Raw genomic sequence first — 20,000 nt, forward strand, 5'->3', positions numbered from 1 at the left:
ATGTAACTGGCAGCACTTTTAGAGTTTATTACTTTTGAAGTTAATACTGTTCATCAGTTAACCTTAAATCATCAAATGTATATTTTTTAATTGATTTATTAACCTATTTACATTGAGTGTCAGCTATCCCTACCTTGAAGCATTATGCCTATATTACATGTGGCAAGTTATGTTTGATGTTATACTCACTAAAAAGTTGTTCACATTTTGACTCGGTCTGCAGGCATTGAAAAGGTACAACCATCCAGATTAATTTTTATATGTAAAATTGAGTGAAAGAATAATTCTTTGCACACTCACTCACTTATAAAGTTATCATATTATGAATATATTAGAATCTTAATCTAACTCTCCTACTATCAAGGAATGAGGTAAACAAGTGAGATCAGGTAGGTGTAGTAATTGACTCCTTGGTCACAAAGTACCTGTGGGGCTATTGTAAGCTAAACTATATTAATTGGACAGTGCCTTTATATGGGCACTAAATTCTAAATTATCTGTTTATATATTATTTATATATATATATATATTTTTAATGATTTTTCATGAACTATGTCTAAGATATATTAGCCAATACAGATTATTTTTATATTTTAACATTCTTGTTTTGTCATTGATTCTTAGAAAGAGTTTGAGAAGAAATGTTTAAACATTTCAAATGCTCATTTGGAGACTATTGAACTGCCATTTATTTATTAGTCATCAGAATCAGTATAACCATTATCTTGCATACAAAAAAATTAACTTTAAATATGACTGGATATAATATCTATTTACAAGTTAAGGAAACTCGAGAAATGACAGTGTCCTAAATACTGCCTATTGATGTACTGAAGACATTAAATATGAAAAGAGTAGCTACTTTCCAAATGTTTTAGTATGCAGTTTAATGTTAGAGGACATTTTTGGAAATTTATTCAAAATTATTGGGCACATTGGGAAGTTCTTATTGGTGCCATAGAGTTTGATGATAATATTTTTGGCACCAATGATAACTTCCCAGTGTCTGCCTTTGTAAACTTTGTATGCTATGTCTCACGGATCAGAAATTCTTTTCTGCCTTTTATCCAATTATTTATTTGAATTTCTTCAATATTTAAGATCTATATGTATGCTTTCCATTGTTTACTGTTCTTAAGCATTTGTTGTGAATCACTCTGCTCACCCTAGCCTTCAATTAAAGTTCCTGTGACACCACTCACTCTCATCTAATTTTTTCCATGATGTCAAGTTCTAATCATCCATCCCTTAAGCCAAATATTTTAATGGTGTGATGGTCATGTCCTCCAAATTATATGGGTTAAGTTAATCATCTCAGGCAAGGGCTGCCTTGTTCCAATCATTAATCTTAAAAACTGTTTTATATATGTTTTTATGGGCTGTGGGTGATATTTTCTGCTGAAATATTTAAAAGATGTTCTACTATATCAGCTCTATACTAAGGGTGTGCCAAAACCCAATTTTTAAGTTTCCATTTTTTTTTTTTTTTTTTTTTTTTTTTTTTTTTTTTTTTTTTTTTTTATAGGGAGTCCATTAACCCAATGCCAACAGGCATGATGAGTATGTGTATGACATGCCCACTGTGAGTTTACTTGTTTGTTTTTACACATAGATGGCTACACTTGTACTATGTCACCAATGAGCCATTTACGAGTACTGCCTGTCTCGCCCGTTTACCCTCTTCTTCGATTTACGAAAATATTTTACGCTATCGTATTTTCCTGTAACTAATGTTTATAACATTATAGTAATTATAATGTTTATAATAAAAATAACATGTGCAGAGAGTTTTCACAAAAAAATATAAAAAATTAGCACAGCATTTTCCCTTTTTTTTTATTAATTTTCCCTGGCAGCATTGGGTTAATGTTATAAAAAAAAAAAAAAAAAAAATGTGATGAGACTTTCTAAGTCAGCCAGATTTGTTGTTTTCTATAAGGACCATATTTTGTAAAGATACCCCTTTTTTGTGAAGTAATTATTCCTGTCTGAAATATGTGCATTAAATCCTAAGAAAAAAAAATGTAAACCAGATTTTTTTTTTTTTTTTTTTTCCCCAATTATGAAGAAATGGAGGCATGGATGGCAATATCAGTAGAAAAGTATTATAATCATATAATCCTAGCATTAATACAACATATCAGTTCAATTTTAAGAGTTATAGAAGTACATGTTTAAAATAAAGCCAAACCAAAATATTATTGTCTTGACTTATACTTAAATTTTTAAACATTAGTACTTCATACTTGGTACACATACAAACCCCTTTATAAGCTACAGCATATTACCAGGGAGTCTCAATGGAGTCTCATTTGTGAATGTATGCAAAAACTTTAATTTGTAAAGAAAAATCTCCCAAAATATTTCATCATAAATCACAGAGTTTCATTTTTTCTGATATTGGTATAAAAGTGTTCTTTGGACATTCATGAAATCATATCTATGTGCAGTGCCATTATCAAATGCCATAAGTATGTTTGCAACAAGCAAAAGTCCATGCAGGTATATATGTAGTTTATCTGTTGGTGCTTATGCCTTTTGTCCTCTCAAGAAATAACCTGAGGTGGGCTCTAACTGTCATTTGGTAGTTACCTTATTCATGTACCAATATAGTAGGCTACTATTTTAATCCATCCCCCCCATGTATAGAGAAGACACAGCATTTTAAATACTTAAATGGAGGGAATTAGTAATGAAGATTAGCATGATATAAATTAGAAAATTTATTGTGGTACAATTCTATAATATTGGATACATGTGGTAGTTTTATCTCTTCATAAGTTTGATTAACTCTTGTCAGTAATATTAATTCAGCTAATATATCATAGTAAATGAAACATTACTTCATGATTGTGAAGTGGCAGAAGATAGAGCTTTTCACTTGAGTTAAATTGGTTTTATCCTTTTTGTAATTATCTTTATGTAAAGTTTGATGCCATCAACCATTTTGCCTTCAATATTTCAGTGGTGAACTAAGTGGTGTTCCATCAGTAACTGATGATGCTCCCAGTGAAGCTCCACAGCGTATGACCCCAGTGCAGTTTGGCAGACCTCATATTAGTGCTTCCTTCACACGTGGTGGCCAGCTCCTGATGGTGTTACCTAAGGATCCCAGAGAAGGAGAAAAGGCTGTTGTACAGCTTCGTGATGTACAGAAGATGCTATGCTTAGATCCAGTGCTAAAGGAGACAATACAGCAGATGAAGAGTTATCCAGGACCCCTCACATTGTAAGTTAAGGTTGATTTCTTGTTTCTGTAGCCTCAGATATAGTTTATCTAAGAAATTGCATGCACTGCAACATGAGTGGACAAAAAAACAATGCATTATGTACTTGTGCCTGTTGTTATTGTAACTGTTATAATTTTTTTTCTCTCTGTATTCAACAGAGCTGATACACACAAAGAAGTTGTTGTAAAATATTGTTACAATCAAGTGGCTGAGGCAGCAGACAACCCTAGCTTAAATGATCGTGACTCTGTTGTGCTAATTTGGGAATATTTAGCACTACTTGTAAAGCAAAATGGAAAATTATTTGGAAGCGATATAGCAAGTCTGCTGTTGAAGGGAAGAGAAGTCAGCTCACAGACCCAGCAGGTGACTCCTAATACAACTCCAGATGAAATTCCAAACACTCCTGCCTCAGATTCAAGTCCTCAAGATGAAGGTATTGATATTCACTCTCAGACAAGTCCACCAACAGCTGTAAAGGATGAATCTTTGCTTTTGAAAAAGTTCTGTGAATATCTTTGCTTGGGAAGGAAAAGAGAAGCTGTTGATTATGCAATGAGAGAAGGTTTATGGGGCCATGCTCTTGCTCTGTCTTACAAAATGGATGGAACAACCCATACCCGTGTATTAGCTGCCTTCTCCAACTCAATACCTCAGACAGATGTATTGCAAACTCTCTTCCAGCAGTTGTCTGGAAAGAGACCAGAAATTACAAAGGTTAGATAATGGTCTTTTTTTATTGTATTTAAATATTTTTATGTTCTTATTTTGTCTGTTGTTCCAGAAATTATTAATATGTTATCTCAACTCTTGCACTTTTAAAATATTTTAAACGCAGTAATTACAGGTTTATGTACTAACCTCTGTATATTTTGTGAATTTTGTTACATACAGATGGCTCTACATGTGCTCAACCACCAAGGAGTTTATCAGTAAGTCTTAGTGACTACACCTGATTTCCCTATTCCTTGAATTTGCAATAAAATGTGTTTTTCTTTCTAATACTATTAATTTTGATATTGTTATTATTCTTACTGATATTATGATTAGTAGATTGTTATTAAAGTATTAATAACATTAAGATAATAAAATAATACAAATTATGCTTTCAAAAAATCAAGGAAAGGGTAAACAAGTGAAATAGATAAGACTAATAACTGATTCCTTGATGACTTAGCTTTTGTAGAGCCATCTATGGTTAACCCCCATACCAACAATTGATCTGTGGAGTGCGGCTGTATGCCACGGCGAAACTTGGGTTTGGCTTAACCCATTGGCGATGGGTGTAGAAAACTTTAAAAAACTACGCTCTGGCGAACCACGACAACGCTCTGACTTTGAGCGCGTGAATTCGGTACATCAAGCCGAATCACTGCCTCGGAGCGCTTTGGCGCGCCGCCGCGGCGGACAGCCGCATGCTACATTTCAAGCGTATTGTTATAATGCCTATAGGCGTGACCCGTCGGGAAGGGGTTAATGTAGTGAACTCCCGTGCTCAAAGTCGGCTCATTGCCATTAATCTCAAGAGCATAGATAATTTTTTTTTTTTTTTTTTTTTTTTTTTTTTTCCTTTTCTTTACTTTACTTTCTTAACCCCTTCCTGATGAGTCACGTCTATAGGTGTGATAACAAACCGCTCGAAATGTGGCGTGCGGCTGTCTGCCGCGGAGGCGCTAAAGCGCTCTGAGGCAGTGATTCGGCTTGATGTACCGAAATCATGCGCTCATAGTCGCCGCATTCCCGTGGTTCGCCAGAGCTTAAGAGTTTTTTTTTTTTTAGTTTTCTACCTCAGTATGGGGTTAAAGACAGTAAATAAACTTTTATTACATTGTATTCTTGCCATCTGCTCCAATTGGGTTAATGCTCTATATTGCAAAATCTTGCTGTTTTTTAGAATTAATTTTATTTGTATATGTACTGCAGAGTTACAACATACAGCAATGGGGTGACTGGCGGCAACATCTAGCAGTGATGGTATCCAATCCAACTGGCCACACTCAACGAGACCGGGCTTCTATTGTGGCTTTAGGAGACACCTTGGCATCAAGGGGACAACTTCATGCAGCACACTTCTGCTATCTGGTAGCTGATGCAGAATGGGGAACCTACTCAAACAAGTCCTCACAGCTTGTTCTGATTGGCTCATCACACAATCTGCCTTTCCAGGTTAGACAGAGCTCCAGAAGCAACTGTTTGTCAAGATGTTTATTAAAAGTTGAGGGTCACTTTGTGAAATTAACCATTGGTAGTGGAAATAGTGCATATGTGGCAGAGCCCTTTGTTGGTATGTATTTCATGTTTGGGCAGTATAGTGACTGCCATAAGGGCATTTTGAGATAAATTGTGCATTTATATGGTAAAATGTTGTGGATATTATACTATGAGAGGAAATTTCCATTATATTGAGAGGTGGATAGTAACCATTTGGCAGTTTATGAATGAGGTACCGCATTAGAACATTAAAAATTCTTCATATTAACTTGTTATGGTACACACAGTTGCCTGGCAACTTCCCATCATTATTTTATGATATACCATAAACAACACTAAACAGTAATGTTTGACAGTCAGCTCAGCCATCCATCTCTACCTTGGCCTTGTGGAATGTTAAGAGGATGTATTTTGTCCATCCACTTCATGCATATTATACCCATAGGGGTGCTCTTCCTCTTTTAGTCTTAGCTGTCATTCTTACTGGGAAATCCTGTGTCATTCACTTGTAGTTAGCTTGTGCCATGTTGCAAGTATCTGTCCTCCTCCCTTAGAGCTACTGAAAATGGGTAGGGGAGATGGACCAATTGTCAACAAAAGTATTATCAATTATCCACCATGTCTGCTGCCTGTACTATCCTGCTTTGTGTTAAATTTTAACTTGCATGTTTTGTTATATGTAGGGCTTAAGGAAACTCAGAATTTGTACACATCAAGGCAGAATCTAGCCTACTTTTCAGGGTTGTAAGTGACGGATTTAAAGCGACCCCTATATTTCCTTTAAACTTTTATCCACAGTGATGATTCATTGTGATGTTTATATTTCCCTGCTTTTTTGCTGCATGATACTGATTACTAAAGTCTTTTGCCAACAACTGGTGAGGAGTTCTCATCAAAATGGCTACAGGTGTTTCTTTGGTCAAACCTGTCACAAGGCATGTTTGGCACAGAAAGGCTTCTCATGTAGGTTGTTCTTCAACTATTGCTATACTCCTATCATCCCGTTACTGCTGGGTCACGTGTATAGCCATCATAACAAACTATTTGATCTGCTGGGTATGGCTATATACATGAGTGGGAAATTCTGCTACATGTAGTGGACTCCCGATCCCAGCAGCTGGACATTTGCCAGGAATCACCTGAGTCTATAATGTCAAGAGATTCCTAACACCAACACTTATGGATTAAGATCCTCAGCAGTAGCAAAAAACAAAACTTGTAAATAATCAGAGGTGTCCACCATCTCTCTTCATCTTTTATAAAACCAGGGTGGGCATTAGCAGACTGTACTTGATAGTAAACATTTGTTAAAGTTTTGGATTATGAAAGTTTATTCAGATTATGATAATATTGAGTTTTCTTTGCATTTACAATGCCAGGGTGGATAGAAGCTTCCTCTCTTCTCTCACTTCTATTTTTTTCTTGGAAGACAATTTTCAGCTTCATCCTCCCCCTCCTCTTCAGAAAGGTCAAAGAAATTAGTTTGAAGTTAAAACAAGCGCATCATTTGCTGATAGGGTAATGGGTATTACACGTTTTTTAAAGTTCTGCAATTTCAATTATATAGAATTCAGATATTGTTGCTTACAAAACCAGAGTGGAAGGCAGCTAACCTTTTGCTCTTCTAACTTATAATCATGTCATCCTAGTCAGTTAACCCAATGGCGCCGGGTATAGCAAATTAAAAAAAACTCTACGCTCTGGCGAACGGCGGCAGCGCGCTGACTCTGAGCGCGTGATATTGGTACATCAAGCCGAATCATTGCCTCGGGGCGTTTTGGCGCGGCGCCGCTGCAGACAGCCGCACGCCTCACATCGTGTGTATTGTTATGACGGCGATAGCCGTGACCCGTCGCCATTGGGTTAACTGACACACAGACGGGAGGGGGGAGGGGAGTTATATGGTGCCAACCATGACCTGTAACCCTACAGGTCATGCTTTTATATCATTCCATCACGTTATGCCATCTGAAACCCATGGGTTTATAATACAATATCTAGTCTTTCATATTTTTTTTATGAATTTGTGAATAGTTCCATTCCATAGACTGTAATGGAATGGCCTGCAGCCAGCAAACGTCCTCTATATAGGGCGGCGTCGGTAGGGGTGGCAGAGTGACTGCGCCCACCCAGAGTGACTGCCCGAGGTTAGACCTCAGGCGGACTGTCAGGATGGGGGCTTGGAACGTCCGTTCCCTGCGACAGGACGATCGGTTACCACTACTATTGAGGGAATTGAAGCAGCTGAGAGTTCAGGTGGCTGCTCTCTCGGAGGTGAGAAGACCTGGCAGCAGCACGATTAGTGTGGGTGGCTACACCTACTACTGGTCGGGCTGCAGCGATGGCCACCATCTCCAGGGAGTAGCCATAGCCATCTCCAGCAGACTTCAACCCTCGGTAGTTGAGGTCACTCCAGTCGATGAGCGTATTATGGTATTGAGACTGAAGCTTTCATTTGGCTCCATGTCTCTAGTTGCTGTATACGCTCCTATGGATGTATATAAACTTGAAGTGAAAGAGATGTTTTACGCCAAACTTGCATCTGTGGCAGACAGATGTCCTCAGCGAGATATTCGTATTGTTCTGGGCGACTTCAATGCGGTATGCGGCTGTGATCGAGCTGGCTACAAGATGTCTGTCGGTTCTCATGGCTCAGGAGCTGATGCTGGCAGCGAGAATAGCCTGCTTTTCCGTGACTTTGCTAGGTCCCAGAAATCGAGGATTTCTGGCTCCTGGTATCAGCGTTCTGACCCGCATCGTTGGACTTGGTACATCGGTACGGGTAGTGTGGCCAAGGAGATCAACCACATCCTTGTTAGCACTCGGTGGAGGATCCTCCAGAACTGCAGGGTGTATCGAAGCGCCGAGTTCTGTGAAACTGATCATAGATTAGTTGTGGCTACTCTCCGGGTCCACTTTAGAACCCCCCCGTCGCCCAAATGAACACCCTAAGGTGTTTCATTTGGACAGATTGAGGGAGGACGAGTGTACCCAGGGGTTTGCCGAGGCTATCTCTGGTCGTCTCACAGTACTAGATGGCCTGACAGACCATGTTCTTATGTGGGATACCTTCAAGCGTGAAACGCTTGATGCAGCTCAAGAATCCATTGGTGAACACCCAAGAACAAGACAGAATTCCATCTCGCAGGAGACACTGGAAGCCACAGATGCTTGTCGTGTGGCTCGATTGTCAGGGGATCGCAACTTGCACCGCCCTCTGGTGCACAGAACTAAGTCACTGTTGAGAAGGGATAAGGAACAGTTTATCAGTAATCTTGCAGAGGGGGTTGAAAGCCATTTCCAAATAAATGACCTTCGTCCTGCCTACCAAGCCCTGAGAAAGCTGAACTCCAATCCCTTCTCACAGACAACTGCAGTCCGCTCAGCAAGTGGCCAGATAATCTCAGATCCTGATGGGGTGCGTGTGCGTTGGGCTGAGTATTTTGAGCAGTTGTATAAAGTTGACCCACCAACAGTTAACATGGATGCGGGTAATGTCGAGACTCCCCTGCCAGACCCACCCATCAGCGAGGATCCACCCTCCCTGACCGAAATCAGGAGGGCGATATCCAAGCTGAAGAGTGGTAAAGCAGCAGGTGTTTGTGGCATCCCAGCTGAATTGTTAAAGGCTGGTGGAGAACCTATGGCAAGGGGCTTGCATGCAGTCCTGTCTGCCATCTGGCAGACTGGTACCTTTTCCCCTGACCTGCTGAGGGGTGTGGTCATCCCTCTCTGGAAGGGGAAAGGGGATCGCTGGGATTGCAGCAATCACCGAGGCATTACACTACTCAGTGTACCAGGCAAGGTACTTGCGCACATTTTACTGAGACGTATCTTCAACCACCTGTTGAGGCACCAAAGGCCGGAGCAATCTGGATTCACTCCTGGTAAGTCCACAATAGATCGCATCCTGGCGCTTCGAATCATTGTAGAACATCGTCGTGAGTTCGGACGTGGGCTGCTCGCAGCCTACATCGACCTCAAGAAGGCGTTTGACAGGGTGCATCGCTAATCACTCTTGGAGATCCTGAGACTAAGAGGAATTCCAACAAGGATTATTGGACTAATAGCAAACCTGTATACAGGCACTGAAAGTGCTGTAAAGTGTGGTGGGGGCCTGTCGAGCTTCTTCCCTGTTAGTTCAGGTGTGAGGCAAGGCTGTGTTCTTGCACCAACACTTTTCAACACTTGCATGGATTGGATACTGGGTAGAACTACTGTCCAAAGTCACTGTGGAGCAACTCTGGGCAATATCAAGGTTACAGACCTTGACTTTGCTGATGATGTTGCCGTTCTCTCTGAATCTCTGGAAACCCTAGTGGCGGCTCTTGATGCATTTAGCAATGAAGCGAGGCCCCTGGGGCTAGAGGTCTCCTGGACCAAGACCAAGATCCAGGATTTTGGGGGCCTGCTAGGAGACCCTGTGCAGTCAGTACGTGCTTGCGGTGAAAACATCGAAGTCACAGAGAGATTTTTACACCTCAGTAGTGCAGTTCACGACTCTAGGCTGTCAGACCAAGAAGTCAGTAGATGGATTGGCCTGGCAGCAGGGGACATGAAATTTCTCGACAAGAGTATTTGGAGATATCGGTACCTGTGCAGAAGGACCAAGTTATGTGATTTCAAGGCCCTGATACTGCAAGTTTTACTCTATGGTAGTGAAACTTGGACACTATCTTGTGCTCTGGAATCTTGTCTTGATGCCTTTTGTAACAGATCCTTGCGCCAGATCATGGGGTACAGTTGGCAGGACCATGTGTCCAACCAAAGGCTTCACCATGAGACCAGTACAGGACCTGTTACTTGCACAATCCGTGATCGCCAACTCAGGCTATATGGCCACGTGGCTTGACTCCCGTAGGATGATCCTGCCTATCAGGTTGTCTCTGTCCGAGACAACCCTGGATGGAGGAGGTCTGTGGGACGACCGAGAAGGTCGTGGCTTTGGCAGAACGATCAAACCTGTCGTGAGGAACTAGAGATGGGCCGGGCCTCTGCCTGGCGGCTCGCCATGAGGGACCCTCGTAGGTGGAAGCGAAGGGTGGATGCGATTATGCGCCCCTGCCAGCGTTAGCCCCAAAATGATGAATGATGATGATGATAGACTTTAATTTCAGTACTAACAGTGGGGAATTATTACCATTGATATTACAATATAACATCAGCTCCCTTGCTAAACTATGAATATATATTGACAGCAATGTTAATTTCTTTTTAACCCCTTGCTTACCTTTTCCTTTGTGCATCAGCCCTACTGAACTAATCCCATCCTGCAATCTAAGTAGAAGTTTATATTTTTTTGCCACTTGCAAACCACTCATTTAGCATGATATATTTCATGCTGACAGTTTCACAAATTCAAAGACTTGTCACCTTGTCTTAAGTGTTTTGCAGACAATACAAGAGAACTATGATAGTTATTAGTCCCCAGAATTTGAAATAATTTCCTATACAAAAAGTGGAAGTTATTAGTCTGACAGTGGCTCAGGCGATCAATGGCAATGCGCTAACATTGAGCGCGGGATTTCGGTACATCAAGCCGAATCACCACCTCGGAGTGCTTCGGTGCGCCATCGCGGCGTACAGCCACATGCCACATTTTGAGCAGTTTGTTATGACATTCAATCTCGACAGCTAGACATACCAAGCATTCCTCAGTACTATTTGGTGCAGTTCATTGGAGAGTAAACACATGAATAGTGTGATGTGGGTTTTTTGAGGTATACACTTGCACATCATAGCATTTTCAAAACTGGTTTATTATATTCTAGTTGTTTTAGTAAAACATTTAATAGATTTCTAGATTGATTTAAAGTAATCTTGAAATACTTTAAGTAAATTTCAGGCAACTAAATGTGAAAGCAGTGTTCATAATATTAATAATAATATACTAATGGTTATAGTATAGTTCTATCTTAATAGTAAGTTTCCTACACCAAATATTGCTTCTCATGAAGATGCTGGAAAGAGTTAACTTTTGAGTTATTTATGGATATTTGAAGTGAATACCTAAGAAAAGATTATCATCTTGTTATCTCTACTTATCTTATTCTTCACAGGCATTTTCCACCAATGAAGCTATACAGTGCACAGAAGTGTATGAATTTGCAAGATCTTTAGATAGCAGCAACCCAGCGCTGGAGACCTTCCAGTCATATAAACTGATATATGCTTTGAGATTAACAGAATATGGATTCCCATCAGAGGCTTTGAGGTAAAATAATTGTTGTAATATAACTTTTAAAAATGACCTCACAGCAAATGTTAAATTAGTCTGGCAGACTGAAAGATCATACTTAGTTTTCTTAATTGTGTTTTCTCTCTCTCTTTTTTTTTTTTTTTTTTTACAGATATTGTGAGGTAATAAGTCAGCTTGTGAGCAAAGCATCCATGTCCTATCCAGTAGAATTCCTTTCCCAAGTGTATGAGCTTGCATCTCAGCTGAAGTATCATGATCTTCATTACCATATGTGTGAAGGGGAGTTGTTAGAAATGCCAGATCCAAAATGGTTAAGTCATCTACATGAACTTCTTGAAACAACCAAACACAAGGAAAAAACCAACATTACAGAAGTTGATCAAGATTATGCTGAAACTAGTGTCAGTCAGAATATTTTGGTTGACAATTACTACCACCAGGCTCCCTCTGCCAGTGTAGAAGGAAATGAACTCCAAGGCACCTGTCACCAAGACCTAATTTCTGATGAATATCATCAAGGATCGCATGGATCCTATCATGGTCATGTTACTACTGTAGATACAATGGATGGAGGACAACAGAACTGTCTCCCACCTTTATCTCAGCCAAGCACAGATGGTTTAGAAATGCCATCTAAGCAAAATGAAGTGCATCAGCTAAGTGATAGGACATCACAACCCACGGTAAGTTGCCTTTCTCTGTCTAAATATATACATATGGTTTTATATTGATTATCTGTGTGAAAGCCTAAATTTTTGTGCATGTATTTGACCTACAGGAGAGTACAACTCCCCAGATTCCAATGATGCAGCCTCCTCAAGACCAGTCAGGTTATGTACCATATGATGCAAGCTATTGGTCTGGTTACCAGCAAATGGATCCTCACATGACCCCTTTCACACAAGCAGAGCCAGCAAAAGAGATGAGCAGTCTCCCACCATCTTCTGGTTAGTTTTAAAGCTAGCTGCATTAACTTTTATGAACAAGAACTATATTATGGCTTTGTTCACTTGTATAATATGTTAATAATCTACTCACTTTAAATTGTTATTTTCTCAATGGAAAAAGGTGAACTAAACATAGATACTATGTTAGAAATGTATATTTATAGTTTTTATGAATATCTTTTTAACCATATGCTCTGTCTCTCTCTGTCTCTATCTCTCTCTGTTCCTGTCGCTGTCTCTCTCTGTTCCTGTCGCTGTCTCTCTCTGTTCCTGTCGCTGTCTCTCTCTGTTCCTGTCTCTGTCTATCTCTGTTCCTGTCTCTGTCTCTCTCTGTTCCTGTCTCTGTCTCTCTCTGTTCCTGTCTCTGTCTCTGTTCCTGTCTCTGTCTCTGTCTCTGTTCCTGTCTCTGTCTCTGTCTCTGTCTCTGTTCCTGTCTCTGTCTCTGTTCCTGTCTCCGTCTCTGTTCCTGTCTCTGTCTCTGTTCCTGTCTCCGTCTCTCTCTGTCTCCGTCTCCGTCTCCGTCTCCGTCTCCGTCTCCGTCTCCGTCTCCGTCTCCGTCTCCGTCTCCGTCTCCGTCTCCGTCTCTGTCTCTCTCTCTCTCTCTCTCTCTCTCTCTCTCTCTCTCTCTCTCTCTCTCTCTCTCTCTCTCTCTCTCTCTCTCTCTCTCTCTCTCTCTCTTTTTTAGAACTGTCTCTGCACATAGATGGCTCTGCTAGTGCTAAGCCTCAAAGGAGTCAGTAGACTTTGTGACCTTACCTAATTCTAACTTCCCTTGAATTGGTGGGAAAAACATTTTTTACTAATGCTATGAATATCAATGTTGTTATTTTTATTTTAGACATAATTACTATAATGTTATAAGCATTAGTAACAGCAACAGTGTAAAAACAATTAATAAAAGTAAACTCACAGTGGGCATGGCATGTACATACATGCCATGCCTGTCAGCATTGGGTTAAGTATGTTAATTCAGATATTCTTACTTTATCTCTCATATCAGATTCAGGTATACACAAATGCATATACTACAAATGATTCAGGTCATTATCATTTTTTTTATATGGTAAAAGCTTGTTTATTAACTAATTGATTAATATTGTCTTAACTCACTGGATCTGGTTGTGTCACTGTAATGAAATCACCAAAAATACAGGCATTAGGCTTATGTGAGTGGCTGCTCGGCCGGGTGGCTTCTTGTAAGCTAGGTGGACGGGAACATGTATTCAGTGACAAGACTATGCCTCCTATTTGCAAAGTTATTTACCCTTTGTACATACAAGCATTTCTATCTTTTTGGCTATTTTTTAATGTCCATATTTGTCATTTGATTTGCATTATCCTGATGGTAATAGTTTTCTTTTTTCTATGCACACTCCAATCATCTCTCTTGGTAGTCTACAACTCCATGCATGAAAATAAAACTATGAAACACTATGTTATTTGTATTAATTTTAAAAGTTTTTTGTATTATATAATTTTCTGTAATACAACCTGCGTCGCCGCTCATGGTTCCAGGAATACGATGCTGAGCATGGAAGTGACATTCTCCATGGAGCCGGTGCTCTTCCAGTCCCCACTCACAGACATTACATTCCATCGATGGGAATAATGCAAAATCCCCAAGTGTGTAAAATAAACTTCCCAATAGGTTTCTGCCCTCATGGAGTCTTTTCCATCACCACAGCCTTTTGCCGAAACACTCACGATGGCAGGTTTTCATCACCCTGCCTACAGTTAGATTTTCCCATGATGGCATGTTCACATCACCCGCCCCTCAACCTGGATTTTTTCGTGATGTGATGGTCAGATCCAAGTGGTTAATGTATTATTGATATAATTTATAGTTGTCTCGGGGTTGTTTGCTGAATAATCAGACAGCCAAATTATTCTGATTTTAGTGTGTGTGTGTGTGTCTGTGTCTCTGTCTGTGTCTGTGTCTGTGTCTGTGTGTGTGTCTGTGTGTGTCTCATTGTTGCGGCATCTTTTACAGTTTCTTTAAGAAATTTGTAGTTGATTAATGGAAAATTACCCTCTTTTTACCTTACTGATACAAAATTTAATCTCATTTTACAGATGTGAATGGAGAACACTTGTCCAGTGGTGTAACCTCATTCTCCCAGCCAAGTAGCATAAGTAGCTATACTGCATACCAACAGCCACCATATCAACCATGGGAACAACCACAGGAAACTCCCACCATGTCTCTAGAACCTGATGAGCCCCAGGTAAACTCTCCTCAAGCAAGTCAAGAGGAGGAGCTGCATTTCTCAGATGGGCCTGGTAAAAAGGTAGGAACAGATTGGATAGCTTCTCTTTTTACTTTTCTGGTTACACATTAAACAGAGCCAGTTAGGTGTTTGCACATTTGTATTTTTGAAATATGCTCATTGTGTTGACAAGGTTTAACCCCTTCCTGACGGGTCACGCCAATAGGCGTCAAAACAAACTGCTCAATCTGTGGTGTGCGGCTGTACGCTGCAGTTACCAAGGGGTTAAGGGATTTAACCCCTTGATGACAGGTGAAGAAAATACAGTTCTTTGGCACACCACTGTGGCGAACAGCTGCGGCGTACAGCCGCAAGCCACAGATTGAGCGGTCTGTTTTGACGCCACACAGCGTGACCCGTCGAGAAGGGGTTAAGATATGAATATATGTAAAAGCTTATGAATTTCAGTTTCCATACCCAGAGTGAGCAAATTTCAGATTTTTTTTTTTTGGGGGGGGGGGGAATCATGGATGTGATACAGTTGGAAACTGCATCTTCCATTAAGATCAGTGCAGTGAAGAATGCAGGCTGTTTGAACAAATAATTTATGTGCTGAATATCAATTGTGTTTACCTTTAGTTTTCTTCTTGTAGGTATGAAACTTAGTTAAACATGCTATTTTTAAAGGTTTCTTTAAGTTGTAGAGTTACAAGAAATACCATTTAATACAGTATCAGCATTTATTATCATAAAAAAGTGAAGAAATGCAATTAATAGTATTATCCACATGGCCCATTATCACAGAAATGTATGTTTGTTATGGGGTAAATATTTTAAGTATCAGTAAAGAAATAATAAATTTGAACTCTCTCATGATGAATATTTTTGTTTAAAATGGAAATATTGCAATTAACTAAGTAGTTAAGCTAGAAGCTAGAAACATGTAGAGGTGGATGTAGATGACCTTTAGATATGACTGCTTTATCCTATGGACTTTAGGGTGACAAAAACAAGGAGAGAGTGGAAAGCAAGATTGAAAGTCATGGAGCATCTGCAGAGCAGACACCTAAATTTGAAAATAAAATCAAGAGAGTATCCTTCAAGTCTCGGGCTGAGCTGAAGGATGATAGTAAAAAAAATGAAGAACAGAAGACCTCCTCCATGCAGCAGACTCGTTGTGGTGTTGAGGCTAAACCTAGGCCCAGTGCTGTTCATCCCTGTGTTAGTATGGCATCAAGACATAGGCAGTTAGAACAGAATGGATTTTCATTACATTCAGTGCAACGTTTCCCTGGTAGAGTTACCACTATGGAAATAATGGCTGCGCTACCTGCTAATCATCCTGAACGTGTCCTACCCCCATCACAGCTTCCACACTCTTTCAGTTCTCCTCTGCTCCCCATGTCTTGCAGAATGAGAATTCCTTCAAATCCCATAGTTTTTGGTGGTTCATATCCTATTGATGATCCAATATCTCCTCGGCAGCTAGGTTCTGGTAATATCATGCCTAAGACTGCACTTCCTACCCCACACACATACCAGGTTGATACAATATGTTGCCAAGCTCCTAACCTTTGTGATGAACATGCTAGATTAGGAAGGGACACAGAAATAGCAAGAGCTGAAGCGCGCATGCAAGTTGCACAGTGTGTTGATAAGGGTGATGATGACGTTGATGATGATGATGATGATGATGATGAAAGTGATGAAGAGCCAGCAACTCATTCTAGTAGTCCTGCACCAGTTACATCTGTTCATAATAGTTCTGATTGTGTGTCTGAATGTGTCTATCATCCTTATCAATCACACAATGCAAACATTGGTGACTGCCAGAGCTGCACTCATAGTCAAGGCAAAGTTCCTCCTTCATACTCGGCTGTTATCACTTACCCTGTTAATCATAATGTAGAAGATGGTTTCATTCCACTAATAGCAGATGATTGTGATGATTATGACTACCAGGATGAGGAATATGATGAGTTTGGAGGAGATGTGTATGAGTATGGAGATGAAGATAAAGTGACACTACCAGAACCTGATCATGAGACTGGCTATCAATTACGTCATAGACATCTAAATTCTTCAGTAAGTAGCACAATTGTGTCAAGTGTCAACAGAATTAGCCCTTCAAAGCCAGCACTACAACTTCCAACAACATTACAACTACCATCTTCATCACAGCCATCATTGTCAGATGAAAGGACAGAGATAAATTCAATCAAGTCTTTAGGATGTCCAACAGCTGAACCAGCAGGACCTGCATCACAAACTGTTTTAACCACTCCTCCTCTGTTCCAACCACCTCCTCATTCAACACAACAAATGTCGAGTCCACCTCCACTGGGCCCTAACAATCATGTGACTCAGGTATTAATGGGCCCTGTGCACGATATTAATCCACAAGTTATTTTATTTGTAGTTGATCCAGTGTTGAAATATTTTTTCGTTTGCCCTTCACTTTGTAATTATGTGCCTTTTTTCCTGAATGTAATATTTGCTTTTGTTATAATTTTGTTGTTATTGTTAGTTCTCTGCACTTTTCTGTGTGACTTGTTCTTGTAAAAAAATTTAGCATGAGTGCATGAGTTTAGGTTAGAGATTTTGTTATTTTTTATACCAGTAATAATTACTGTGCCTGAAAAGTATTTTGCAAATATCATTCTGTTATGTTGTCCTATCATGTTATAATTTAAACTAAGATGAATTATATTGTAATAACAGTTCAGTCAGTAGTGTCTATAACTTTTTTTTTTTTATCTTTGTGTGTGTGTGTGTGTGTGTGTGTGTGTGTGTGTGTGTGTGTGTGTGTGTGTGTGTGTGTGTGTGTGTGTGTGTGTGTGTGTGTGTGTTATAATGTAATACAATATATATGATATAATGTAGCATGTGATATAATTGATGTAATATATATATATATATATATATATATATAATATAATATAATATAATTTGATATGTGTATATATATATATATATATATATATATATATGATAAAATATATATGTATATAAAAATATATATATTTTATATATATATATTTTATAAATATATATATAGTATATATATATATATAGTATATATATATAGTATATATATATATATATATATATATAGTATATATATATATAGTATATATATATATATAGTATATATATATATATAGTATATATATATATATATATATATATATAGTATATATATATAGTATATATATATATATATATATATGTATGATGTATATGATATGTATAATATATAGTACACACACATGCACGCACGCATGCGCCCGCGCGCGAGCACGCACACACACACACACACACACACACACACACACACACACACACACACACACACACACACACACACACACACACACACACACACACTAAATATATATATATATATATATATATATATGTATATATATATATATATATATTATATATGTCTATATATATATTTATTTATATATATATGTATATATATATATTGTATATTATACATTAATTATATACACATATATGTTATATATATGTATATATAGAGAGAGAGATTATATATTATACATATATATTTTATATACATTATATATGTTATATCAGATATATAATGTATGTATATATATGTATACATATATGTAAATGTATACATGTGTGAGTGTGTAAATGTATATATATGTTTATATATATGTATACATATATATATATGTATAAGTATATATATGTATATGTATATGTGTATATTTATACGTGTGTATATGTATATACATATTTATATTTATGTATATGCATACATATATATATGTATATATGTATATGTATACATATACATATGTTTATATGTATATGTATATATACATGTATATGTCAGCATTATGTTCTAATTACAGAATGCAGCAAGTACTAATGAGGAACAGAAATCTGATAATAAGAAAAATGACAAGGAAGCTGACAACGAGAAATCACAAGAAAAGACTAATACTTGGTCAATCTCATCAATATTTGGCTGGAAAAAATCCAAACAAGCAATACTTCCAGATGATAAAAATCCATCGGTAAGTGTGAACCTTACCCCTCTAAACATATCTTCATTCTCATTTTAAGGTTCTTTTACTTTATCCTTTTGGCAAAAAATGGTTGAACAGCAGCTGCCATCATTAATCACCAAATATCCAGTTATTAGAACTACCTATCTCACCTGTTTACCCTTTTCCTTCACTTTAGGAAAGGGTCCATTGTTTCATTTCATTGGCTAAAATATTTTAATGACAATTTAATGATCATAACACCAATAACAATAATAACAGTATTGATAGCAATGGTATTTATAAGAAAAACACATTTTCCTGCCAAATCAAGGTATGGGGAAATCAGGATCGATAACTAGGGTCCACTGATAGACTCCTTGCCGGCTGAGCACATGTGGAGCCATCTGTATGTAACAAAATTCACCAAAAACTACAGGGGACAGAACATAAATCGGGGGCAAATGGGTTAATAGCAGCCTAGGACATGTCATCTGTCTATCTTGTGCTCCAATTAGATACAAGCTAGGTTGTGGAAAGAAAGCCTTACACCCTGAACAAGCTAGGTAGTGGAAAGAAAGCCTCACCCTGAATTTTAATTAACATATTGAATACAATGTGGGGAAGCTTAGGGATGAATAGGATGGTAAGAAAAAATTAAGTAATTTTTAAAGTTTATCATGCCCTGGATAATAATGTGGTTTCAGATTGTATGGGATGAAGCCAAGAAGAAATGGGTAAATCAGGATGGAGAAGAGGAAGTAGCAGCACCACCCCCTCCTCCACCAAAGAGTCCTTTAAGTGGCAGTGGTGGCCCAACTGTTATGAAAATGAGAGGATTGAAAAGTAAGCCCAATTGGTACCTTAGATTCCATCATTTTCATGTCTTAGATATTTTTCTTGGCTATTTGTAGATACTGTTGGTGAGTATAAAGTTAAGAAGGAATTGTTTAATTACAGAATCACGATATGTCAATACAGAGAAGGATGCCCTACAGGCTAACTCAGGTGGCATGAATCCAAACCTCATGGTGCCTCAAGTAACCCCTCCTCTTCCGGGTTCAGTATTAGCTCCTCAGTTCATGGTTCCAGAGCCTAAGGACAACTACGATGACATACATCCTCAGACGGCAACAACTCCTCAGCAAGAACCTCAGCAACCTGTTTCACAGCAGCAGCCA

At 38.6% G+C, this 20,000-nt stretch overlaps 1 protein-coding gene across 1 annotated transcript in view; it reads left to right on the plus strand.

The window, feature by feature from the left end:
- LOC125030986 (protein transport protein Sec16A-like) overlaps positions 1-20,000 on the plus strand; it is a 92,073-nt gene that overhangs the window by 49,740 nt on the left and 22,333 nt on the right. Inside the window, exons 6-16 of the mRNA XM_047621406.1 lie at positions 2,966-3,229; positions 3,389-3,947; positions 5,154-5,396; positions 11,501-11,655; positions 11,792-12,323; positions 12,419-12,587; positions 14,661-14,875; positions 15,794-16,015; positions 18,685-18,849; positions 19,527-19,665; positions 19,780-20,000. The exon at positions 19,780-20,000 is cut by the window's right edge and continues 30 nt beyond it. Of these exons, the coding sequence (XP_047477362.1) occupies positions 2,966-3,229; positions 3,389-3,947; positions 5,154-5,396; positions 11,501-11,655; positions 11,792-12,323; positions 12,419-12,587; positions 14,661-14,875; positions 15,794-16,015; positions 18,685-18,849; positions 19,527-19,665; positions 19,780-20,000 (2,884 nt within the window). The remainder of the gene's footprint in view (positions 1-2,965; positions 3,230-3,388; positions 3,948-5,153; positions 5,397-11,500; positions 11,656-11,791; positions 12,324-12,418; positions 12,588-14,660; positions 14,876-15,793; positions 16,016-18,684; positions 18,850-19,526; positions 19,666-19,779) is intronic.

Source organism: Penaeus chinensis, chromosome 12, assembly GCF_019202785.1.
Source record: "Penaeus chinensis breed Huanghai No. 1 chromosome 12, ASM1920278v2, whole genome shotgun sequence".
Classification (NCBI taxonomy): domain Eukaryota; kingdom Metazoa; phylum Arthropoda; class Malacostraca; order Decapoda; family Penaeidae; genus Penaeus; species Penaeus chinensis.